Raw genomic sequence first — 23,831 nt, 5'->3', positions numbered from 1 at the left:
GCAGTTCAAAAACACCAGAGAAAGATTAATATAACCAGCCATTGATTTATTATATTCTAGGAAGTAAGGGATAAAGCAGGCTGGCGTGATGCCCTGAGCCCAGCCTCCATGACGATTTCTCTTGTCCTGACATACATCCACCAGCATTTATCTTGTCTGTTCCCCTTCCTCTCCCTTTAGTTTCTCAAACTTCAGGAGTTTCTTTTGGCAGGCACGCTCCTCACTGCTGCTGATGCTGGAGCTTTCCTCTGAGCTTTCGGAGAGGAGATACTTGATTGCCATCATATCCTTCTTGTTCATTTGCAAGCAGAGGCAGGAGGATTCGCTCACCTTAAATGACTCCCCCCACATATTCTGGCACATGTCAGTCCCATTTGCATACATCTGTGTATCAAATAAGAAATGCATCAATTAAATTTTAAAAGAATTGAGTTAAAAAAAAATTTGTGATAAATTGATAAATATTTATAACTTTTTAAAAATTGGTACTAGATTATAAAAAAGCAGTCTGCAGTCATCCACTGTCTTGCTGTGTGCCATGCTTCATCACTTCTGAGGTACCGTAAAATGTTATCCAGTCCCACAACTGGCAAAAGAGATTTGGCTGTTGTGAGGGCAAGTGATTACACAAAGTGCAAAGTGATCAACAGCCAGCTCTTTGTTTCCACCCTGGGGCTGACAGACCAGCTAGCCTTCTGGGTCTGACAGACCAAAGCTGTGTGTGAGATCCTGTACAACTTGTAGCATGTCAGGACACTCCGACATGTCTCAGGATCTGAGTAGTGCTGAAAGCGCCAAACTGAGTGTTTTGAATATGGGAGTCTTTATATCTGCAGGCTAGAGACAGCCCAGTGGAGTCACAGCTCCGTGGGATCTCACTGTTCCTGCTGCAGTGTACATTGTGAGCGGGTAGGACCTCACAGACAAAGAGAAGGGATGTAACTTAGAAACTGCTTGAAGAAAAGAGGTTTTCTTCAAGCCTCCCAAGTGCTGTGTCCAGTGGTGCAACAGCCTTTCTGGCTCAAGAAGTTGTAAACTGCAGCTTCTTGCACTCTCTGCAAGTGAATCTGTCCTGTTCTTGATACTACATTGTTTTGTAAGGCCTGTGTCATAGGCCCTGTACAATCACACAACAAAGATATTTCTTGCTTGCCAAGCTCACATTGTGACAACCTGATGTCCACCCAGCTTGAGTTTGCCTAAAGAGTATTAGTTTAGGAGTTATCATGTCCAGCCACAGAGTGGGCAGGATATACACTTTATCTTGCCTGCATTTCTCTCATGGGTTTGTGGTTGAAGTTCAGTCATCTTCTCTGTTTCTGTAAAGGAAGCTTTAGGTACTCCCAGAAGCAAAGCTAAGAATGAAGTTGGGGCTGGGAGTGATAGCAGGAGTAGAAGCCTTGGGAATTAAGGAGTAGGAGTGTTAATGACTGAAACAGTGGACCAGGCAGCAGGACTGCTTGGCTCCATTACTGACTGATTCACCTTGACCATGTCATCAGCATCTCTCTGAAGGAAGCTGTATTTCATCTGTAATAGTACAAGCAGTCCTTGCACATGACACTGATTGTTTAATCCTACAGTGTTTCTCTTAGTGGTGTAGTTTCTGGATGGTGTGCTGGTTTACTGTCATCACCAGCTCATATAAAGATCTGACACTGTGAATCTCAGAGAAGGTGCCCTGTGTTTGTGGTTGGGATATTTCTGCATGGAAGCTGCTCTGTGTGAAAAAAATTAATGATTACAGATTTAAGTCTATTATGTGGAAGTGGGACTGGGCATCTGTAGTCCTGCAGCTTCTTCTGCTCCACCTATTTTCCACAACAAGTTCTTCTTATGAGATGTCTCCCTGTCTCCCCACATGCAAAACTATGTTGACCTATACCATGCAGGAAGGCAGATGCGAAGAAATCATAATCATCACTTTTGTCTTGGAAATCTGTCCTTTGTGAATAATACAGAGTCCATTCCAAATAGCCCCAAAGACTCTGTAGCCTATAAAATAGGCTACATCTCTAGCCAGTGCTCGCTCCATGGATGCTGCAGTTGCTGGAGGAGGAGTGTGGAGGTTCACTAGCGCACTGGGAGCAATGCAGGGTCAGAAATGGAAAGGCTGCTGCATCTAGTTCTCTCCTTGTGTCCTCAGGGCCGGCAGATCTTAGCTGTTTCTTTCCCACTCTGCCTGTGCTTTTAAGCAGCATTAGACATTTTCTTCCAGCTCCTGTACAGTTCCTGGATTTCTACCTGCTTTTAGCTAATCATTCCAGAAAGTATTAAAAGCTGTCATGTGGGTTTTCTTAGGTCTGTATGCAAGAGACATGGCTACATCCTATTCTTATGTCCCACAGGTTCTGTAACATGTATTCATGCTCTTCTACTTGCTAAATTGGTAATTTTATTTTGACCTTTGTCCTAACTCTGCTTAGAGATCAGAGCATAACCAGAATGCTGCAGCAAACAAAGAGTGCACACAGCTCATTTACTAAACATGTCCCTAAATTACTGCAAAGGATTCTGATTCTTCAGCTTCTTGGAAGATGTTCTAGCCTATGCATTAACATTGCTTGGGGAGCACTTAGCTGGGAGAACAATGACAAAATGTGCATCATTTTAGCCAGGCTAAAACTGGCTATGATCCATTGTGCATTCTTAATATTCAGCATTTGTTCCAAATAGTCCTTACAACCACTTGCATATGTCCAATGTAGGGCTGCTGATTGCTCCTCCGTATGAGCTGAGGGCATCAAAAGAAAGTAAGCATCTGTACACAGTGCTCTGACATTGGAGAACCCTTGGTGCTTCTGGGTAACAGTAACTTTCTTTTCCATGAGTTGAGTCCAAACCAAGCAAGTCTAGTGTTTGTATATCATGTAATTTTCATATGGGAAATGTGTTTTTTTTATTTCTCTGAAGAAACTTCATCTTTATTCTTACTTACCATGCAAGCCTATTTTTGGTGAAAAACATGGGCAGTTTAGGGTGCGGTTCCATTTAGTTTAGGAATAGCTGTGCCTGGCTTCAAGTGATAAGACCTCTGGATTTGCTGCGTGTTTTTCCCTGCAGATTGTATATTTTCTTTAAGAAATAAGTACAAGGGAATTCAAGGGTAAAAACTGTCTCTGGACCAGGGGCAGTTTGAACAGGGACTGGAGATTATTTACAGAGATTATCATTTCGTTTTTCACTTCATCTGGAACTACTGATGATTTAGCACATCTGGGAAACTAAGCTGTAAGTTTCTGCAGCCCATTTGTTTTTTGGCCACCTTCCTGAGCCTGCTGATTAGTGTCACTTTTGCAAGGCAGACGGCAATCCTGCACTAACTGGACCATGACTTCCACTTGTATCAGTTGCTGAACTGACTTCTGGAAGTACATGCACTTGAATTGAATTCAAAACAATGAATCTGGGATCTCTGCAAGCCTTATTACCAGCCCCTAAGCACTACACTTAAATTCTCTTTACTTCTGCAATTTGGACAGTTTTCATGGACTCAGTGAAGTTCAACTGTTAAAAATATTCAAATAAGTGTAGCAGTTTTGAGCTGTATTGTATTGCCTGATGCTAAACTTACTGGAGTCACTAGAAAAAATCCTACCTGACTCTTGAAAGGTCTGTAGATCAGGCTCCAGGCAACCTTGCTCCTATAAGTCTTGTCAGTTCTCATTTTATACACTTTTGCTCATAAAATTAGTTATCCCAACCATTAAATCTTCTCAGAAAGGTGGGATGAGCTCTCAGAAAGCTTGTCGGTACTGCTCTTTAACCATCAGAGTTATATAGAACAAAGTTAGCTCTGCCTAGCCATTGGCAGACACAATGGAGAACACACATCAGAGATAGGATAGCTCTACAGAGAACAAAAGGGAGACAGTTAGAAGAATGTCAGGGCTTAGGGATTTAGAGGATGGAGAAGGACTTGAACATAACAAGGTAAAATAGAGAAAAGGGCAAAGATGCCTAATAGGCAAGAAAACCTTAAAAATTCTTTAGTGATTTGGGAACTTACATCCCAATTTAAAAAGACAGAGGTATGTAAAGCCCCACATTATGTAAGGAACCTTATAAAATGCATCTCAGTGTCTCTGTTGTATGAACAAAGTTCATTTATCTTTTACTTTCTAAACTCACTGTGGTTAAAATATCAGTGCTGCTTGAACCTTTACTTTTGTTTCACAAGTGGTATGAATAGTGATTGACTAAATGTGTATATACTTAGGGTAAGTGATCTACATAAATATAAATGTTTTAAAATTTATATACTTAAGAAGTCTGATGTAGGTATGGCTGGAAATTGCTGAAGTAAAAATAATTCACCTGTTGCATTTTACACCCATATATTCAGGGGAAAAAAAAGAACTCTTAATTCCATTTTTTCTGCTCCAGTTGATCAGGTTTTCTTACCTCACTGTATGGAATACATTTATTCTTACAGCGGTTTTCTCCACTTTTATCCCATTCCCAGTCCGTCAGCCAGTTACGAACACATATGGAATCATCTTTGCAGGCTTCATACCTTCATGGAGATTAGTGTGGAAGATACAGTTATTTCTCTCACTTTTTTTCCAGTGGACTCAGATTCAACTCAAAAAGTCTACGTGGGCTATGCTAGTAATGTGGTATGGTTGCACAGTGCAGCTTAGCAACAGATCTTCAAGAAATGTGCACATTATCTTAGCCTGACATGTACATAAACTCTGAGCTGGCCAGGAAAACCTAAATCCCAATGAAAACTAAACAGTTCACCCACTATGTTTTATATTCACAGGCTTAAGTAAAGGGCTCATGTTCTGAGGAGCAACACTCATTCGTGCAGTGTTTTCTGCTTGGTTATGTTTGCTGATGTTACTGAGCGGAGGAAATACTGTGTGGGAGGGAGTTTCATGAATGCTGATGTTCAATACTGTGACAGAGCACAGGTATGCTAAGAGTGAACTGTCACTTGAGGGAGATGTGGGGAAAGTTTGTATTTATGGATTAATATGGGAAAGGAAGAATGATATTTCCTGGACAGGGGGTTGCTATGAGGAATGTTCACTGACATAAGGAAAATCCACAAACAACAAAATCATATAAAGTAATAGGCTGTCAGCCTCAGAATGACATTTTCAAATAAGTTAAACTTGATTTGAAGAAGGAAATATAAGATATTTATTTTATATTTATATTATAAGTATAATATAAATATACCCTTGTAGGGTATAGGGTCTAAAATTTTAAATTTTAAGTTATTTTTAACTTGCAAGCGGTAATGTAAAAAAAAAGCCTATAAATGGCCTGGAACAAGTATGGTATTCAACTGGCTGATCTATGTGATGAGAGATCTCATGACTTACCATTATCCTACATCATTTCCTTCCTTCCACTTCTTTTTATGTTCTACTTTTTGGCTCTCACCTTTCTTAAGGATCACTTTCTGCAAATCAGTTAACATCTACTTAAATTTAGTCTCAATAGCTTCAGGCGGACTATTCACACCAGTAACTGAGAGTGCCAAAACCATGAGGCACAGCTTTCAAAAAGTTAGTGTCATTCAGTACAGTATTTATAATTAATGCCTTTGGATATATTTTCTGTTTGTCATTTTTAATCTTCATGGTCACGTTTCCAAAACTACTTTGATATCACGAGGGCTGCAGACTTACATTTTAAAATGAAATATGAGGTTGTCATGTGGTCACAGAACTACAAGAACTAGACATTGCAGTACATTTGCACATGCAGAAAGGTAAGAACATGCACATCTGCAGAATCTTCACATAGGTTTTCTGGGCTTTTTGGAGGGAGAAAGCAGTAACAGATGGAAGGCAACCAGGGCCTGAACTAAACAGGTCTGGGGCAGGAGACACGTATTCTCAAATGTGTTCATCCATTAATCTGCTGCCAGAGGTAGGGGCTCTGCTGGAAATACAGGCTGCAATTTGACAAATTAATATAATGTGACACTAATAGGCAGATCCTACCAGTTTGTGCCATGACTGGATTTGGGACCAGGGACTATAAGAATAATTGGTTTGTTGTTTGTTAGCTGCTGTGTGTACCCTGACTGAGAAAGACACACAGAGGTAACTCCCCAGTGACAGCTGTTTCTGTAATGCTAGTCACTTTGCCTGCTTGAAGGCATGCCAGTTAGGAGCATCAATGCAAACTTTTTGTTAATCACCATCTGTGAACTCTCCACATACCAGCATCAGATTCAACAATTAGCCCTTGATTCTTCAAGCCATGTAGGCATGTCCTTTACTTTACGCATGAACTTAAATTCATTGCTTTCTAGCAAAGTCAATCAATATCTACTGTGAGCTGCCTAATACTAGCACTTCCACTTAAAGCAGTTGTGCCCTTCCCACAGTCTTCTTTCTTGGTTTCCTTTTTTATTTGGCTAAGTATTTTTCAGCCTGATGGGTTTCCAGACCAGGGTTGCTTCACGGCCTCTTAGACAGTGCCACTGGCACATGGGTGGGGACAGGGTAGAGGAAAGGATGAGCAGCCCTTGGGGCATAGGAGAGGGCAGAACTGCTTCTTTTGAAATTAGTGTCACCTTCAGTTATACTTTTCAAATTATGAATATGCATTTCAGAGTTTTACTGAACTGAGGCATTCATGCTAAGCATCTGGTTTCCTCTGGAATTTGAATTAAATATGTTTATTAAAGTATTTCTATTTTTATTCACTATTATCTATTGAATTGTCAGATGAAATGTTTCCTAATTATGATTATTGCCTGACTCTGTGGTTTGTTATATAAGCAGGTAGCAAGACATAACTCTACTGTTACGAGTCTTTCTTTATCCCAATGGAACTAATTATGAAGCTAAGTTTATGAAAAATTGTGACTTACGAAAAGTCTGATTTCTGCTGTCCAGAAACCTATAAATGGTTTATTCAAACCTTAATTAAAACCTGTGAGAAACATAAACATAAATACTTAAAAGATCCTCCCTGAACATACTAGTTCCCTATGCACAATGGCTTGTGCATTGGGCTCTTTCAAAAGCAATAGTTTTAGGACTAGTGGGAGCAAGGAATCCTAAGACAATAGGAAGAAAAGGAAGGCCCCAAGCTAGTCAGATGAATTTCTTTTAAATGAAGTCACTGCTCATTCAGAATCCTCTGCACATTTCTGCCCACAAAGACATACAGTATGCAGCAGGCACACTCACGGCATGTAGAGAAAGTAGGTCACATCACTAGCAGTGCTACAGCATGCTAAAGGGAGTCCAGTGAATAGAACATGAAAAAATGTTACTTTAAGTCACCAGAAAGAGTGAGAATTCTGTCCAGACTCTTTTCTAGCCTCAGGCCTTAAGCAGGGTGAAGGAATGGGTTTGACATTGGCATTAGGCAGGCACATAGACTAGCATGCCCGGTAATGGGTCATCAGTACATTTTTGATTCAGACCAGGCATCTATGATGCCAACAGGGGCAATAGATCATTGTTCAGTATTTGTTTAGAGCAGAGCCTACTCTCTGCCAGGAGACTCTATACCGGAAAAGGGTCAGTTTTTCCTGTGCAGCAGCTCTCAATCACACACACCCATACTTTCCAACAACAAAAGTTAAAAATGCTATTTACCTGGAGGTTCTGGCAATACCCAGGGGACACTGAGGGTTTTGCTATGTAATATTGACCCACCATATACACTTTGGTATGAATCTCATGTATACTAAAGCAGGCTTGAACCAGTTCATAAATGCAAACTAAACTTACAGGGTATATTTTCTTTCATCTTTACACTTTCATTGGATATAGCAATTTGGTGATGACTTTGTGTGCTATTTATTTTGGGATACATTTGTTTTAGATATTGGTATTCTATTGCTTTGCCTCTTAGATCTATTCTAAAGTTCACTGGCAACTCCAATGCTTTAATATCCAAATGATTTCAAATTTTGGTAATATTTGGTTCAGAGCTTTGAGATTCTGAGCACTGAGGCAAATTCAAGGTCTCAGTCTTTATCTTCAAGGAGGTTAATAATCTGGATTCAGTTTAGAAGATTACCAAAAATTTAAGAAGGAAGATTGCACACGACAAATCTGTTCCTGAGGCGCATGGAGTTTCCTAACACAGAAATAAAATTCATCACTAGAGGAAACTCTAGGGAAGCTAAGAAATACATCAGCCCTTCTCACTACCTTCCATTACAAATCCAAGCTATGCTTCTTGTTTCTTTCTCAGGCATAAAGCAATGGAGACATATTTAAAGACAAATCCTACCAAAATACTGCACTGCATACATGACTTTGCCCTTGGAGAGAAGATGAGAGTGAAAATGGATCCATGTGTCAATAATATTCAAGTTGCATAACCACTAGGGAAAGCACTGTACAGAGCAATACGAGAGAACCTGATCATGTGCTACCATGTGTTCTGTATTTTCTGTGCTTCCAAGAAAAGCTCTTTTATAACATTTTCAGAAGTATTAAAACAGTTGTCCGTGATTTTCAGAGCAGCCTAAGGGATTCAGACATTGACAGTTCATTACTTTCAAGGGATGCTGGCAGTTACAATCCTATAGTGGGAACACAGCCTGTGCTGTTTGTATTATGCTTCACACCAATTTAACCATACAGACAAGTTACTGTAGTTACTAGGCACAACATTAATATGGTACTGACTGAGATTTACATGTCACATGATGACATTATTTAAGATCCAACATCTCAAAACAGGGAGGGAGAGATATATGCCGGAGATGGACCACTGAAAAAATCTCAGTACCCCACCTGGATTTAATGCTCCTACCCCAAGACTAAGGACAGACAGGTGCTGGGTTGTCCCACTACACATCTTGCTCTCAAAAAATAATGTGATTCCCTGATGCTATATTTTGGGAAACAAAATTAAATGCTATTATGCTTGGTGATTGCTATTAATATTTTTAGCATTACTTGGCTGCAAGTTTCTCTGAGATTCAGGCTTTTAGAAGTGATTTTAGAAAGAGGGATGATGGAAGGGAAGAGAAAAGGCTAAGGGTGAAAAATTAAGAAATTAAGCTAATTTGTTATATGAATTAATTGAAAACATACAGCAAGTGGCTGCTTTCATTATTTCGTAGTGCATTTTATACATGTAAAAGAAATATATAATATCATGATCAAGTATTTAGATTTAAAGTGCTAACTGCATAAATGCTAACTCACAGGCATGGACTTTGCAAAGGGCGGGCCGGCCCTCACTGCTGTTAGTGCCTGTCACCGTGGTGAGAGCTCCTCCATCACGTCAGGCAGTTCTGATGCCACTGCACTGCATCCTCACGGAGAGCAGGGCAGTGCTGTCCCTGAGTCACTGAACTCTGACAGAGTTCAGTGACTCCATCCTGCATTCAGCCTGTGTCATTATTGTTTTGGGGGTAGTAGCTTAGCAGAGGAAAAAGCAGAGACAGCAAACAAGAAATGAAGAGGAAGAACGAGAGAAAAGGCATACAGGTGGCGTAACACCATTGAATCTCGCTGCCACTTGATTGGGAGATCTGTGCTTCATCCACCCTTGCTCCTTGACACCCTAGTAACACAGGCATATTAAAGCTAAATAAAAATACTTTGATAAAAAGCTGAACCTACCAGTCATCACAAAAGCTTTGACACAGTGGAACAGACCGAATAGCAGCAGTGTAGCTGGGATGGATCCAGCGAGCAGCATGTGGAGAACACCGGTAAAAGCACTCAATTTTCTTTGTGAAATCTTCACAGCTGTGGTGGGTGAGAAAAGCCACAAATAAGCCTGTTTCTTAGCATCAAGGATATAGCCTCAGTTTTCTAGGCCTGCTTTGATGTGGATGCAATACTACAGATTAGGAGAAAAACATAGAAAAGCATCCTTTTGCCCTGTTAGTGTCTAGGTTCCAGACTCATTCCTTTGGCATTGTGTACAGACTCTGACCGTGCAATTACGATAGCCAGCTAAAGAGTGCACAAATGTTTCCATGCATATTTCAGCCCTATTTGTGTAAGCTTTCTGTAAACTTTTGAGGCCTTGAGTTTTCCTGGCAAGAACGATTCCAAGCAATAATAAAATGTAGTTTAAAACTATAGTACAAAACTTCTTCTATGCTGTAGCCTCATGGTTTCACTAATCTTCAGATTTTCCCACAGCCCAGTTGAAGTTGCTTAAAAAGGCATACTATTGCTGCTCTTCTGGGAGTGGCAGGCAATAGCTGTTACTTTTGCACATCTGTTTTTGCTTAATTGTTTTGTACTTTCATTCTTTTATTTCTATAACTTGCCATGTTTTGCAGCTCTAACATCTAATGGGGTACTAAAAATCTTAATTATGAAGACATTCTTCGTGGTTACAAACCCCACAGGACTACAAGAATTTTTATTCTAAATATTCAGGTTCATTTCTGGACTCTTGTGCATTTTGTCTGTGAGATTTAATAATCTAGTTGATCTGCTTTCTAAACAAAGGAAGAAGCCTGGTCTGTATTAATTAGGCGTCACACTCACTGGTATGTGATGGTTGCTTTGGAGAGCTACAGAGGTGCGGTGTGGTTGTTACCTACTGGGTTTATGACTGCTTTGCATTGCTAGATCTGGTTCTATACTGAAAGCAAACTTGAAAAAAACATAACCCTTTCTTGATAAAATGGCATGAATCCTTCTGCACAAATAGAATATACTTCGGGATTCATGGGCTTCTGTGAGAGGAGAAGAAGAAGAGCCAGACATTGGTTAGGTATAGAGACAAGATGATGGGAACTAGGCTGGGTGGCACAATCTCTGGGGCAACCTAGGGACTGTCCATCAGCAGCTCCAGGGGGAGTTACTGTTAGCTGTGTGGCTGCTAAAGCACAGATCCACTGAACCAGGACACAGACAACAGCAAAGCTGACTTACGATTTACTGAGCTGCCCACATCTGTTCCAGTAGCTGTTCTTTACTTTAATTACTGGGGAACGAGCCAATTGCTCTGTGAAGTCTGCATAGCAACAGGAAGCTGTTAGGAATGAAACAGAGATCTTGCAATAAGGATTTTCTTTAATACTATATTTGGAAGATTCAAAATGTAAGATAAATCTGTTTTGGTCCATAACATGAGAAAGTCTCTTAGTACTAACTAGAAGATGTACTCAAGCTCTAACATTTTTGGTTTTGGAAGTAGCAGTGTAAATGCTAAGTGAGATGGACTGGCATCAACAGTGCTTTGTCAAGGTGTGCCCTGAGAGCCCGAAGAATTTTACTAGTGTTCTGCCAGATGTTATATCCCGAGGCATACTAACTTTGAAAGCTACCAAACATAAAAAAAGAGTTCAAGAAATGTTATAAATGCTATACTTTGCTCACTATAGAATTTTGATTTTAACCTTTTCCAATTGGTGTCTGCTACAATTAATTTTTATACTTAAGCACAATAAGCCAACTTCATCTTTGCTGTAAACTTTTTTGAGCAGATGGAGCTACAAGAAAAGTAAACTGCATGAAAATTTTTTCAAGATAATACATGAAGCCAATGAGAGTTTTGCAGTTGACTTTGTTAAGAACCAGAACCCTACTCTTGGTTTGCATGCAGCAAAATGCCAATGAAGGAAGCTTTTCTATGCAACTGATACTGCATCTTATAAATTTTTGACAAATTAAGGGAACTGCCAGAACAATTAGTGTGTACAAAGCGGTACTTCTAGGCTGTCTTAGGCAAAAATTAAACTACTCTTACATTTAGAGTAGAGAGTGCATTCATGCATATTTGGCTCAGGACTTGGCTTCAGTTTGTGGGTGTCCCCTTCCAGACATCCATATTTTTGGCAGGTAGATGACGTTACGACAGCAAAGAGAGTGACAGCAAACCTCAGCATTGTTGTTCAGTTCTTTTTCCTGTATGGAGAGAAGTCTTTATTTCTAGGAGAAGCCATGACATTAAAAGGAAGGACTGCTTTAAAAAAGCTACATATATAGCCAAAGAAAATACGCTCAGCAAAGATGCATACATAAATATTAAGACACACATTCTCCCTTTCTCTTTGCTTATATCTGAACACTTATACTTCTGCTACATATTTTTGACGTTCGGTGGCAAGTGATAAAAGCCACCAATAGTTCAGGCTATTTATGAAAATGTATTATATATTATGAAAATTTTCAGTATTTAAGAAAATTATTTTAAATTTCTTACGCCAACCTGAATTTATGTTGAATGCTTCCAAGAGACATACCTCTGCTTCACTAGATTTGAAGGAAAGATTGGTTAGTTCTAAAACTTGCAGAGTTGTTTTGCACTCTTGGAAATTACACATTTAATACAGCTGCAAGTGAGCTAATAGCGGTCAGCACCTGAGCTGGATAAATTACATGGATAACTTGCCTTTGTTGAGGCTATGCTAGTTTATACTTAAGAATCTGATCCATTATTTTCTGCCTTTTTTGTAGAGCTCGGTCGAAAATGCAAGTTAAAAACGTTTTGTCTGTGAGACTAAAATTTCTCTAAACACAGACTATATATTAGTGAGCTCTATAGATAAATCTAGAACCTGTTACATAAACCAGTGCATAATTCTTTATACATGTTATTAATTTAACCATTCTTTAGTTAAATATTCCTGTTGTCTTTTTGGAATAATTTTGCCTGAGTAAGGGCTGCAGCTCCTCTATGTACCTAGACTTTTCAGATATAAAGAAAACAACATGTTACAGAAGAAGAAAACTGTCTCTCCAATTTCTTGGTAGTTTCTCACCTCTTTTGCTGTCCTTCTGGGTGGTACTTCTCCCTGGAACAAGAACACAGTAAATTGCTTTTCTAATTTTCCACTTTATATACACACCATCTGGCATCAGTGCTCCAGAATTTGTTTGCCCTGGAAGAGTTCCTTGACCCTTTGGAATGCTACCATAAATTTATCTCAAAAGTAGATGCAATGACCAGCACATAATGCCCTTTTATTGCTTGCAAACGTTGACATGATAAAGAGGAAAGTACAAACATAGGTTAGAATTAGAAAAACAACAGCTCTCCTATATACCAAATACAACTAACCCCTCTGCCTGATTTTTCAATGATTCCTTTTATTATTAATTATTAGATTCATTTCTACCACAGTTTCATGGGGCTTTTATCACAGATTAGGACTTCACTGAATTAGAGACATTAAAGACAATGCTTTGTATTTCAGCCTGACTGGCTTAATTTTGACTATAAATATGATGTCTTGCCTTGGCTTACACAGTAATTTTATTGCAGCCCCTGGAAGAGAATCCACATCTCCCAATTCCCAGGTCTTTGCTCTTTGTTCACAAGATCCCTTTAAAACCTGCTGCTCTTTGCTCTGGTGGCTCATACCTGCCTCATATGTACTCTCCAACCAGTGTCACAAGCACTACAATGAACTGTTGCTTGTACCATTGATAGTGATTCCTGATTGGATTTAATTGTGAGATCTGCTTTCTGCAATGAGGATTCTGCATCTGAACATAAACCATTGCATAAGGTAAACATGGTGATTACAAATAGTTGCACTGACTTGCATAGATCAAATCTCGTTGACTGCTGCAAAGAGCAGTACCACTCACTACCTTGCAATTATTTAGATGCGTAAGGAAAGTAGCATCTGTTGTTTTTGTGTTTAAAACAGAACACTGGTTTGTCAGATAATACTCTGGGGCCATTATTTACAAACCTTTTTTGCTTGAAAAAACAAACATTGGCACGGTGGAAATGTGGTATGAATCTCATTGAGCAAACTCACTGAGCGTGATAATAAAACAGTCTCTATAAGCTATAAGCACTGATTCCTATCCTAGCTCTAGTAAATGCCTCAAGGCAAAAGTGTTGCTGGCCTAAAAAGAGCCATTTCCAGATCAGTGGAAACTGAGCAATTTTTATGTCCCAGAATGAATTTAATTAAGGTAAGTTTAAGGAATGAATTTAATTAAGGCAAGTTTACAAAGGCATAAAGTAACTATAGGAGAAACTGAAGTAAATCTAATGGCCTATTACCCACGCCTTTACCTCACGTGGCTTGATCTAGTGTTGGCTGAAATTAATGGAGCTCCTTGTTGATTTGTAATGTAAAGGATTCTTGCATTTGTAATGTAAAGCATTCGGCACTTGGATCTGTGTATTCATACAAAATAAAGACCACTGTATAATATGAACACTGACTTTCAACATTGTGAAGAGTGGATGGGCTAGCCAGGGTAAAAAGCACAGAAATAGTACATGCTCTGTGCCTTACTGCTCGGTTTGCATAAAATATATGCACGCTTGTAAAGGTGTAAGGATGCCAGGAGGTTTCTTGTAATGCCTCTGTTCAGTGAATTGACATACAAATTATATTTAGCTATAGGAAACTGGGATCTCTTTCAGGCTTTGAGTATGAGCCAAATGGGACCACTTGCTGGGAGATTAGGCAGAGTTTCTAGCAGCAGGAAGGAAAATTGTCATATGTTTGTGATTTCTTAGACTTGGCTTTGGTTAGCAATACATGTAAGCAGGCTCAGGCTAAGGAGCTTTTAGAGATCTCAGCTATACAATCTTTATCACCTGAGAACTGAATCTTGGTTCTTTTTTCTTAAAGTATTCTCTGACTAGTTATTTTGTGTGATGTCTTATACTGAGAAATTCGTTAAAGGAAGTTTCTTACCCCTTCCCATATTTGAATGTGTAATTTCTCTTTATTTGTTAAAATTGAACTTATTTTCAAGTATTCAGTGATGTTCTTGTACTTTTAAGACTCCTACTGCCATTTGATTTTAACTTTAGTATCTATTCATCTTTTCAAGAGCTAGAGTTAAAGCATGCATGATGTTAAGATATTGCCACAGACAGCAATTCAGGCACCACAACATTAAATTATTATTATTATCATCATCTGATGATCTAATTGATAGTTGCCTATGATGCTAGTAAAAGTATGCATCTATTCCAAAACCACAAACACTGCTATACTGGGTCTCAAGAGCCATCTACCTGAGCAACTTCCTTCTGACAAGAGCCATTAGCAGAAAATTAGGGAAAAAAATGTTTAAAAAATAAATCTAGTTGCTAACTTCCCAGCTTCTGGCAATCCATTTAGTAACTATGTCAACTGACATCTCCTAACTCAACATAGCGATTCCTTTTTTGTGAGTCAGATCTCTTTAATGACTGAAGTAAGCTTTTACGGTTTTATATTCTTGGTAACTCTGCAAAGGCAATGCGGTTAAGGGAAAAATTGTACTTCCAACCAGTGACAATTGCCAGATCCATTTCCCTTCTTGGCATCCTGAAAGTGCAACAACAGTGTGACCGGAGGGAGACAGAGTTTCAGGAGCGCAAATTAGAGCATTTGGCCTGTTATAGCTTTATTATAGATGGCAATGTGTGCTAATGACATTAATCTGTTTGTTCCTCATATCTCAGTGTGAGCCTGCATGCTCAGAAGTTGGAAGTGTTTTTCTCGTTAACTGTTACAAGAAATGTAATTAGGAGCACAGGTTGTTATCTAATTTAGTGTCATTCCTGAAGCTCCTTTGCAGAACTGCATTTAAAGTTGCAACAAGGGCACTTTATTTGATGATCAGTTAAGTCTATATTCTTGACTTTCATTACATTAGACTTCAGAACCAAGAGTTTGTATTCACAAGTCACTCTGCTGAATGTATCATGTCACAAGTCAAGCTGAATGCCGAAGGAGACACTCCAGATGGACTCAGTCTGGCACTCCTGACTCTGGAAAATAAAGCTGAGGTCAAATCTTAACACTACTGACTTTAAGGTGTGATTTGTTTATGTTCACTTTGGTGGGGCTGGGATTTCTCCTTTTATTTTGTCTGTGTAAGGAATACAACATGGCACAAAGTAAGGCTTACTTGCTTTATTTGAGTACACAAATGTTGCTGAGCTAGTTCTCCAACCGGGCATAGGAATGACAAAAGCACCGGTAATTTTATATAACGCAGAGAGTGAGTCAGTGGGGAAAAAAAGCAGATATTTTAATGAATAGTAGGTTTAAAAAGTAATCACAACCCAAACAACAAAATTATCATTGTAAAAATGTTATTTTAAGCCCCATGTTAGGTTTTTCAAAATTAAAGGGGACAAAAACCTACTTATTTTAGCTTATTACTGAGTTGAAAGCACCTCTTGAAAGCATAACTGAATGCTCTTCCTTTGCCCTAGTCTTTCATTTGCCTTTCACATTCTGCTAGTCTGTTACTGTGAGGTTCCTTGAACCACTAACAATTATTGTTATTTTTTCTACAAAGAATGGGTTTTGGTTTGGACAGCTACTGAGTGTGTGCTGTAGATGTGGGCTCTCACAAGTGACAAAGAAAATCTGGGTCCAGCTTGACCTATACAGAATTAACCAACTGCAATCTTGTTTCTAATTTAGACTATTAATATTTGATTGAGTTTTCTACAATCACTTATGAATGATTAATTTCTTCTTAGGGGAGTATGAATACTATTTTTCAGTATGAATACTATTTTTCAATACAGTTTATAGCACAGCTGTAGAAGAGCTGTGTTGCTGCGAGGAAAAGGGTGGTATATCACAAAGAGAGAGGCAAATAGGGGAGGGTAGGACTGGCAGTACTTTCAGTCAGAACTGCCAACCTCTAAGCCCCATTGTGTGAGCACTCTGTTTTTTTTAATTGTTATGTTGAACACCTTGTAATAAAAATTAAGAGCTGACAGGTCTGTAAAGAAAACAAATAATGCAAGCACAAGGTAACAGTGAGATCATACTGGTCAACATACTAAAAGGCAGTGACTGGAAACCACCAGATTAATCATTGCTGAGCTTTTCCTGTTTGTATCACAGCAGGGATGAATCTTAAGGAGGACACAGTTGAGTTCCATGTAGTGTCTCTGCAGACATCTGAGGAATGACTCCCATACATGTCATATTAGTTCTAGATAGCTTGACTCATTGCCCTGTGATGAATCTGTGGTTAGGAAATTGACCACAACACTCATGGAAAAGGTATTTTTTCCCAATACCTTTCTTTACATTGTCCCCTCTCTCTGCATCCCTCAGATGGCTCCCCTCTCCGTTGTATTAATCAAAAACTGCTTTCACTTCCAACTCCCTTCTCAGTTTATCTATGCCCTTTCTGTCTGTTCTCTTTCAATACAGACATGTTAAGTCTCTTGAATTGTCCCGATGCCAGCCTCCACTGCACACCTGTTGGATTGCCATGGCTTGCTTTCCTGTATTTGTCATCTCATATTTGGGAGGCACTTCTCTAAGTAGCAGTAAAACTACGTGTAACCTTTGCCCTATCCCTCCTTAAAACTCATCTTTGTTTGGGTGCCCAAAGAGAGGGTGACAACAGTTAGGATCTGATGCTACTCCTGCTGGCCAGCATCTCTCCATTCCCCATGTGCTTCCCTTTCTGGACCTTTCAGAAATACACACAAATATACATATTTATATGCATATGTAATTTGTACTCTGTTAACACCTAGGGGTAACAGCTCAACTGTGGCAATTGCTGTACAATCAAGTCCAAGCTGACAGGGAAAGCAGCATATTCACTGGTCTCTTTCTGTCTCTTTAAAGATATAATATGTTCGATGAGCTTTTGTTGCTAAGAAGTGCTGTTAATTTAGCTGTTGCACTAACCTCTCCCTAAACCTCACAGCCATACTTTTAACTCCTGATATATATTTGCATATTTACATCTTCTACTTCCTTATCAGATGTAAATATGATATCTAGAACAAGGTTACAGCAGTGCAAAGCTGTCACTGACATACTGCATCACTGCAAACAAAGATAAATGTCCTTAATGGTATATAAAGAAGGAAAATAACAATTGGAAAGCAAATCACATCCAGTTAGCACTGGATGCTTGTTATATATAGATTTAGTAATTGTCATCCCAGATCAGATTGTCAGTTGGTTTACTTCATTATTCTGTCCCTGAGACTGACTAAGAGTAGTAGTTTCCAGTGAAGACACACTGGAATAATATACTGTATAATATACTTCTATGGAATAACGTGCCTGTAAGAAAATTTTCCTAATCCTTCTTAATTCAATGATTAGCTTGTGCCCTGAAACATGAGTGTTTATATCCTTCCTGTAAAAAGTCGTCATGTAACTATGACTATTTTTATTAATTATACAAATGTCTAATGCAGAACTTCTCAAATAGCAGACCTTACTAGATTCAGATCATGAGTAAATTTTGCCTCGATTGTGTCAAGGTCCCAGACTTACTAATTCTCCTGAATTCTTTTGGAAAATCCTGCACTTCTTACCATTTCCCTGGAGCTTAGGGGTGGTGGTGGGAGCTGTACTCTGTGGCTGCAGTTCTCAGCTGTGCAGGCAGCATGCATTGCTTGGCTAGCCTGGCAGAGCTGGGATCGGTGTCTTGCTTTTTGCTGAACAAAATGATGAATCATTCTATAAAGAGTAATGGATTAGTCTGAGTCAAAGCTTTTCCTAGCAAATCTCACTCTTCCTGCAGTTCATCCAACTACTTTTTTTACCCTTATTTTTTATTTTGCTCACAACTTGTATTCTTCAGTTGTGTCACGCTGGGTTTTTTTGTGAATCTTGAAAAAATAATGCTGTCATGGGGTGAAGTTAGGGAAACAGCCAGGAGTCATGGCGATGACGTGCAGCCTGTATAATTACTTGTCACTACTGACATTCTATGCAGGTATAGTACAACGTCCCAAAGTACCGTGCCATCTTCAGGGCTGACTGCGTATTGCCAAACATTAGTATTCCAGTGTAAAGACCAAAACTTCTCTGTGAATACCATTAGAACTGGGTCACTAACAGAAGGTGTGTGGCAGCTTACCATGTAGAACAACTAAAGCCATTTCCTCCGTCTTATACAGAGCAGAAATACTGAGAGTGAAGATTATGTGTATAGTGTGAGCAGAATGACAAATGACAAGTCTTAGCAATATACTTGTTTGGTGACATTAGTGATGCAGTTCTGCCTTGGAAACAGTGAAAATAGGTGATCAGCTGGGTTTTGTGCTGCACTGGTTTTGCTAAATGTTCAACTTTAATAGGAATTCAAATGATTAAGTATTTCAATTTGTAGAGGAAATTGTCTTGCTCAGCAGCATCCTAATAACATCTACTATTTAGCGTTTTCTATTCTGTTTGGAATAGAGAGGTTTTAACCTCACAGCTTCAAGCTGTATATCTCTATTCCAGCTCCAGGAATTATTGCTGTAGCTGTGTGCTCAGCAGTCATAAAAATGCTGCAGATGGATTTATGTAATTTCAGAAAACATTACGGAATAAGCTGGACTAAACTGTGTTTTGCCTTACCAAAGTCCCTTTAGACCAGCTAGAGAAGAGTGGAAGGGAACTCTTCCTGGATAGCATCGTTCCAGCTACCTTCTGAATCAGAGGAGCATACTGAGACGTTCTTTATACGGAGAAAATGGAAGGTGGAAACCAGGGAAAGGAAGTATCTGGAACTGCAAAGAGAAACAGAATTAACTGAGTATTAGCTGAGTATCACTAAGTGAGCTACACAGGCTCTCTGTGGTCCCCTGCTTTTGCTCTGTGTTAGTCAGTCTGGATAACAGAAGAATCAGCCCCTTTAAAAGCCTTTATTAATACTCCTCTATCTGTTTTGGATGTGACATAATATTTCTGGAGACAAACACTGTGAGCATAGGTGTAGCATCACACCATGCTCTGCCTCATTCATCTGTACCCCCCTGCCCTGCCAAGCCTCTCATGATTTGTTCACTTTTATTTAAAGCTGGGAAAAAAAAAAGTTCAGAAAACTAGCTCATATGGAAAAGAAAAATCAGGTCACTCAGAATGGTCTGCAGATTCAGGTCATATTCAGTGATGAGTTTAAATGGAAAAAAAGATGGGAGAATCAGTGAAATGAGGAGTATTTTTCCTATTCCTTCAACATGAAACCTCACTGTTGTTTTGTTTCAAAAATATTGGAAGGACATCTCAAGTCCAAAATACTAAACAGAGGTTAAACAGAGAAGGAAATAATCCAGGCACAAACCGAACACAATCTTTTCACAAGTAAAATGTCCTATTAACCCCCAAATGGCTTTTTGATTCAGAGTGATCAAAAATATTTGTAAAATTTTTTGAGTAAAATACTGAACCAGAAGGCAACTATTTGCAATTCTATCTAAAACTAACAACTGAAGATTTGTTTTCAATATGTTTCAAAGGCAGGTAGCGTTATCCAAATTTTCATTGTGACTTTTCTTCCCGTATTCATGAATTCTTTTTTGGCACATGAAGTGAACAGGTGTGAGCCAGTGCAAGGTGGCCCACAGGCCATAACCAACAGATAACTAATTGGCATCTATGTTGCAACAGGGCAAAGATCCAGCCAAATTATGATGAGGCACCATGCCATCCTAATAGACCCACATTATCACAGGTGCCAAGATTCCATAAATTTGCATTATTTACATTTAGTTAGGGCAGGATTCCCAGCTGGGAAATTCCACGTGCTTGTCCATCTCTATCATATACAATTACAATGGAAAAAGATCTCTGTGACTAATCCAGCATCTTGAAATAGTTTTTCAGCAAGGATTTAAATCTTCTTAATAATTATTTAAAAATGCTCCCAGTCATCTACATCAATAAATCATTTGAAAGTGTATTTTTGTTGTCTTTGTTTGTACAAAATGAATAAAAAATTTATAAAATCAGACTTCTGGTTGAAGATGTATGAGCCTTTTCAGCTTGGTAAAAAGGGAGAAAGAATTGTTTTTTCTGCAGCAGTAGCAAGGTTCCTGGCTATGTAATAGTGGAAAAAAGAAGACAACTTTGAAGTTGCTTTTGTGAAAAATGAATGCAGAAACTGGTAACTTATACCCTCAGGAAATAATTTGCAAAGACAAAAATGCTGAGAGGGTGTGAATTATTGAGATGAAACACAAGATGATGATATATGCTCTGATTACTCCTTGAGGTAATGAATCTCTGTAGGTTTGTCTTTTCTACGGAGAAGATGGTGAACTACATCTTAATCTGCTCCACAAAGAAGTGGGCTGTAGCAGTTGATGGTGCAGCTGGTACAAGTTTTTCGGCAGCTTGGCATTCCTGCAGAGGGCTGGGGGCTGCCCAGAGACACTCCAGTCACCAGAGCACTCTGGGGGGCTGGGGCTTGGTTCCCACGACATCACGTTGGAGGAACAGGTGGGCCTCCTGGAACAAAGAAGTGTGGCATTTTCCCAAATGCCACTTACTACCGGTGACACCACAGGAAAGGTTCTGCGCTCACCTTACATTTTCAGGGGCAATTACGAGTTTCTGATACGGAAGCCGGTTGCTGCTGGGCACCTGAGCTGTTCCCAGATCATGACGATGGGGGCAGAAACGCTGCCCTCATTCTCGGGAGACACTACTGCGTTGTGCATCATCAGTTTACACCTCTGAGCCTCCTTTTGTGACCGCAACGAGGCAGCCCTGCTCCCCTTCTCCCAGCATGGAAGGGGAACCTCTGCAGCCCAAAGGCATCACTTGCCTGGGCAGCCCCACCGGGAGCCAGGCTGCCGGCCTGGTGTGGTCCCCCCGGGTTTATTCTTCCTTTCCGTGAGCGGTCTCAGCGGCAGCGGTGCAGGGCTGGCGGGGGCAGCGTGCAGGGCCCGGCTGCCCCTCGGCCAGGCCGGCTGCCCCTCGGCCAGGCCTGCTGCCCCTCGGCCAGGCCTGCTGCCCCTCGGCCAGGCCGGCTGCCCCTCGGCCAGGCCGGCTGCCCCTCGGCCAGGCCGGCTGCCCCTCGGCCGCGCCGGCTGCCCCTCGGCCGCGCCAGCTGCCTTCCCAGGATGCCCCGCGCCCTTTCCCGCCTCGCACCTCCCGCCCGCCCCTCGTGACAAGTCTCGCGCGCTCCCCGCCTTCTCTCCCCCCAAGTCTCGCGCCTCTTCCCCGCCGCGAGGCCGATGCTCTCGCGATAGGCAGAGGCCGGCCGGCCGGCGGGCGGGGGGGCGGCGCCGCGGCAGCCGCTGCGCCCGCGCTCCCTGACAGGCGGGCGGCGGGAGCGGCGGCGGCGGCGGCGGCGGGCGGGCATGTCCCTCCGCCCCGCGCGCAGGTGGTGGCGGCGACGGTGGCGGCGGCGCCGCCCCGGCTCTCCGTGACTCCCGCCGGCTATGGCCGGCTCCGCGCCGCGGGGGCCCGAGTCGTGCCGCAGCCGCCGCTGAGGAGAAGCCGCCGCGATGAGGAAGGGCCGCTCCCGGGGGGACAAAGCGGCGGCGCCGCCGCCGCCGCGGAGGGAGCCCGGGCGGGCGGTGGCCGCCAGCGCGGCGGAGCGGAGAGCCACCCTGCTGGGGGGCGGCGGCAGGAAGGAGCCGGAGGACGCCAGGGCCGCGGGGGCGCCTTGCCGGGAGGCGCCGGAGAGGGTAAAGCCGGGGCGTGGGGCCGGGGCGTGGGGCCCTGCCGGGCCGGTGGCGGCCGTTGGCATGGAGACGCGCGCCCCGCGTGGCGGGGGACCGTGGCGGGCGGCGGCGCCCGGCGGTGCCGCCCTCCGCGCCCGCCCGGGCTGCGGCTGCCGCAGTCGCGGGGCAGGGGTGCGCCTGGCCCGGGCGGGAGCTCCCGCGGCTCCGGGGTGGGGAGAGTGGCCGGGGGGCGGCTGGAGGCCGAGGGTCGGGGAGAGGTGAGGTGCTGTGCTCGGCGGGAGGGGTCGGCGTGGGGGGAGGCTGCGTGCAGCGGCGCTTGTTGAGACTGCATCCTCCGAGCATCCTCTCACGTTACATACGCTTCCTCAGGTAGATGCCCTAGGAGAGGAAAGAACAGACTTGGTGGTCAGAAATGGAGTGGTGGCGTGTCAGTGTTCTGAGGGCATGGCGTTGAGTGAGTGGTGGTGGGGTCGTGGTGGTGCCAGAAGTCCTGCCTGCATGCCGATGAAGAAGTGAGGGAGGATGCAGTGAAATCTAGTTTGTGTTATATGCTTGCTGGTATTAATAATTACAGAATACTTCTTGCTAATAACCTTCTGGAGGTCACTCCTAATTGTGACGTTAATTGTGATGCATTTCCCAGCTTTTTTTTAGGTCTTAATTCTAAACGCAAGAAGTGGTTTATTTAGGAAACATACCTTTGCAGATATTTGAAAATGCATAGGCTTGTTAAAAGTGAGAGTGCATAAGTTCAGTGTGTCCACTTTTATGTCTTTCATCCCCACAAAAAAAGGATCTACTGATTGCTACTTGGGGTAACAGGGATGAGAGACCCAGGAGATCTTAAAATTTATTTCAGTGTGTTTTGATATTCCTAGTTTTAAAAGAGAGAAAAATGGGGGATAAGACTCAGCAGTTTAAAAATGTAGATGGCAAATAATGCTTTTTTTTCTTTTTTTAAGAGAAGGAGAAAGTATCACAAGTATGAAGACTCCCAGGATGCAGTAATTCATTGCTTTGTTTTGCCATTTTTAGGAGCAAAGTGAAAAACGAGGTTCTTTGACTTTTCTTGTCAAAAAGGTGTCTTAAGTTTATGTCATTGTTGCAGATGCACAGGTTTACTCTATTTTTTTTGGTAATTTCTTAGTTTTTTCTAGAAAAGCTGCATTACATTGCCTTCAATTATAGGAAACTTGTGTTTTGGCTTTGACTAGTGGATATCTCTTGAATATAGATTTCTCAGACTGGGCCCTGGAAGAAGAGCTCTATTTTTTTATTTCTTATTTTATTCTCTAGTGCCTTGTTAAGCCAGGTGGTTAAGAGGTTCTGCTGCTTTTGATGCTTATCAGTTCCTCAAACAATTAAAGAACACTAATGTCCTTATTCAGGAAAAAAAATTAAATCTAAAAGCAGAAGAGGTGACTTAGTTTCTTCCCAACTTTCTATGAAAATAGTGGTTGGTGGAGCTACCAAATGCAATGCAGGGTGTTTGTACTGTTTTGACATATTGTATATGATATTGACATGAAAATTAGAGGAAATTAGTTCACAGCTAT

The 23,831-nt window shown here is 41.3% G+C and overlaps 2 protein-coding genes across 8 annotated transcripts in view; one reads left to right on the top strand and one right to left on the bottom strand.

Annotated features, from left to right (window-relative positions):
- Window positions 1-22: 22 nt before the first annotated feature.
- On the bottom strand, window positions 23-18,273 carry LOC140654589 (riboflavin-binding protein). The gene is made up of 7 exons (XM_072868038.1): window positions 18,187-18,273; window positions 12,674-12,706; window positions 11,659-11,816; window positions 10,842-10,941; window positions 9,567-9,695; window positions 4,405-4,516; window positions 23-384 (listed from the first exon to the last, which is right to left on the bottom strand). Exons 3-7 carry the CDS (start codon window positions 11,795-11,797, stop codon window positions 148-150), a joined length of 717 nt encoding a protein of 238 aa, XP_072724139.1. The 5' UTR covers window positions 11,798-11,816; window positions 12,674-12,706; window positions 18,187-18,273; the 3' UTR covers window positions 23-147.
- A 3,582-nt stretch (window positions 18,274-21,855) lies between these two features.
- Window positions 21,856-23,831, top strand: part of MAST2 (microtubule associated serine/threonine kinase 2) — a 197,486-nt gene continuing 195,510 nt past the window's right edge. For all 7 annotated transcript variants that reach the window (XM_072867325.1, XM_072867323.1, XM_072867322.1 and 4 more), the window contains exon 1: window positions 21,856-22,278. In XM_072867325.1, the coding sequence (XP_072723426.1) occupies window positions 22,096-22,278 (183 nt within the window). In that variant the 5' untranslated portion in view covers window positions 21,856-22,095. The remainder of the gene's footprint in view (window positions 22,279-23,831) is intronic.

Source organism: Ciconia boyciana, chromosome 7 (genome assembly GCF_034638445.1).
Source record: "Ciconia boyciana chromosome 7, ASM3463844v1, whole genome shotgun sequence".
NCBI lineage: Eukaryota > Metazoa > Chordata > Aves > Ciconiiformes > Ciconiidae > Ciconia > Ciconia boyciana.
Note: the sequence above shows the minus strand (reverse complement) of the source record. Positions and strands in the feature narration are given on the sequence as shown.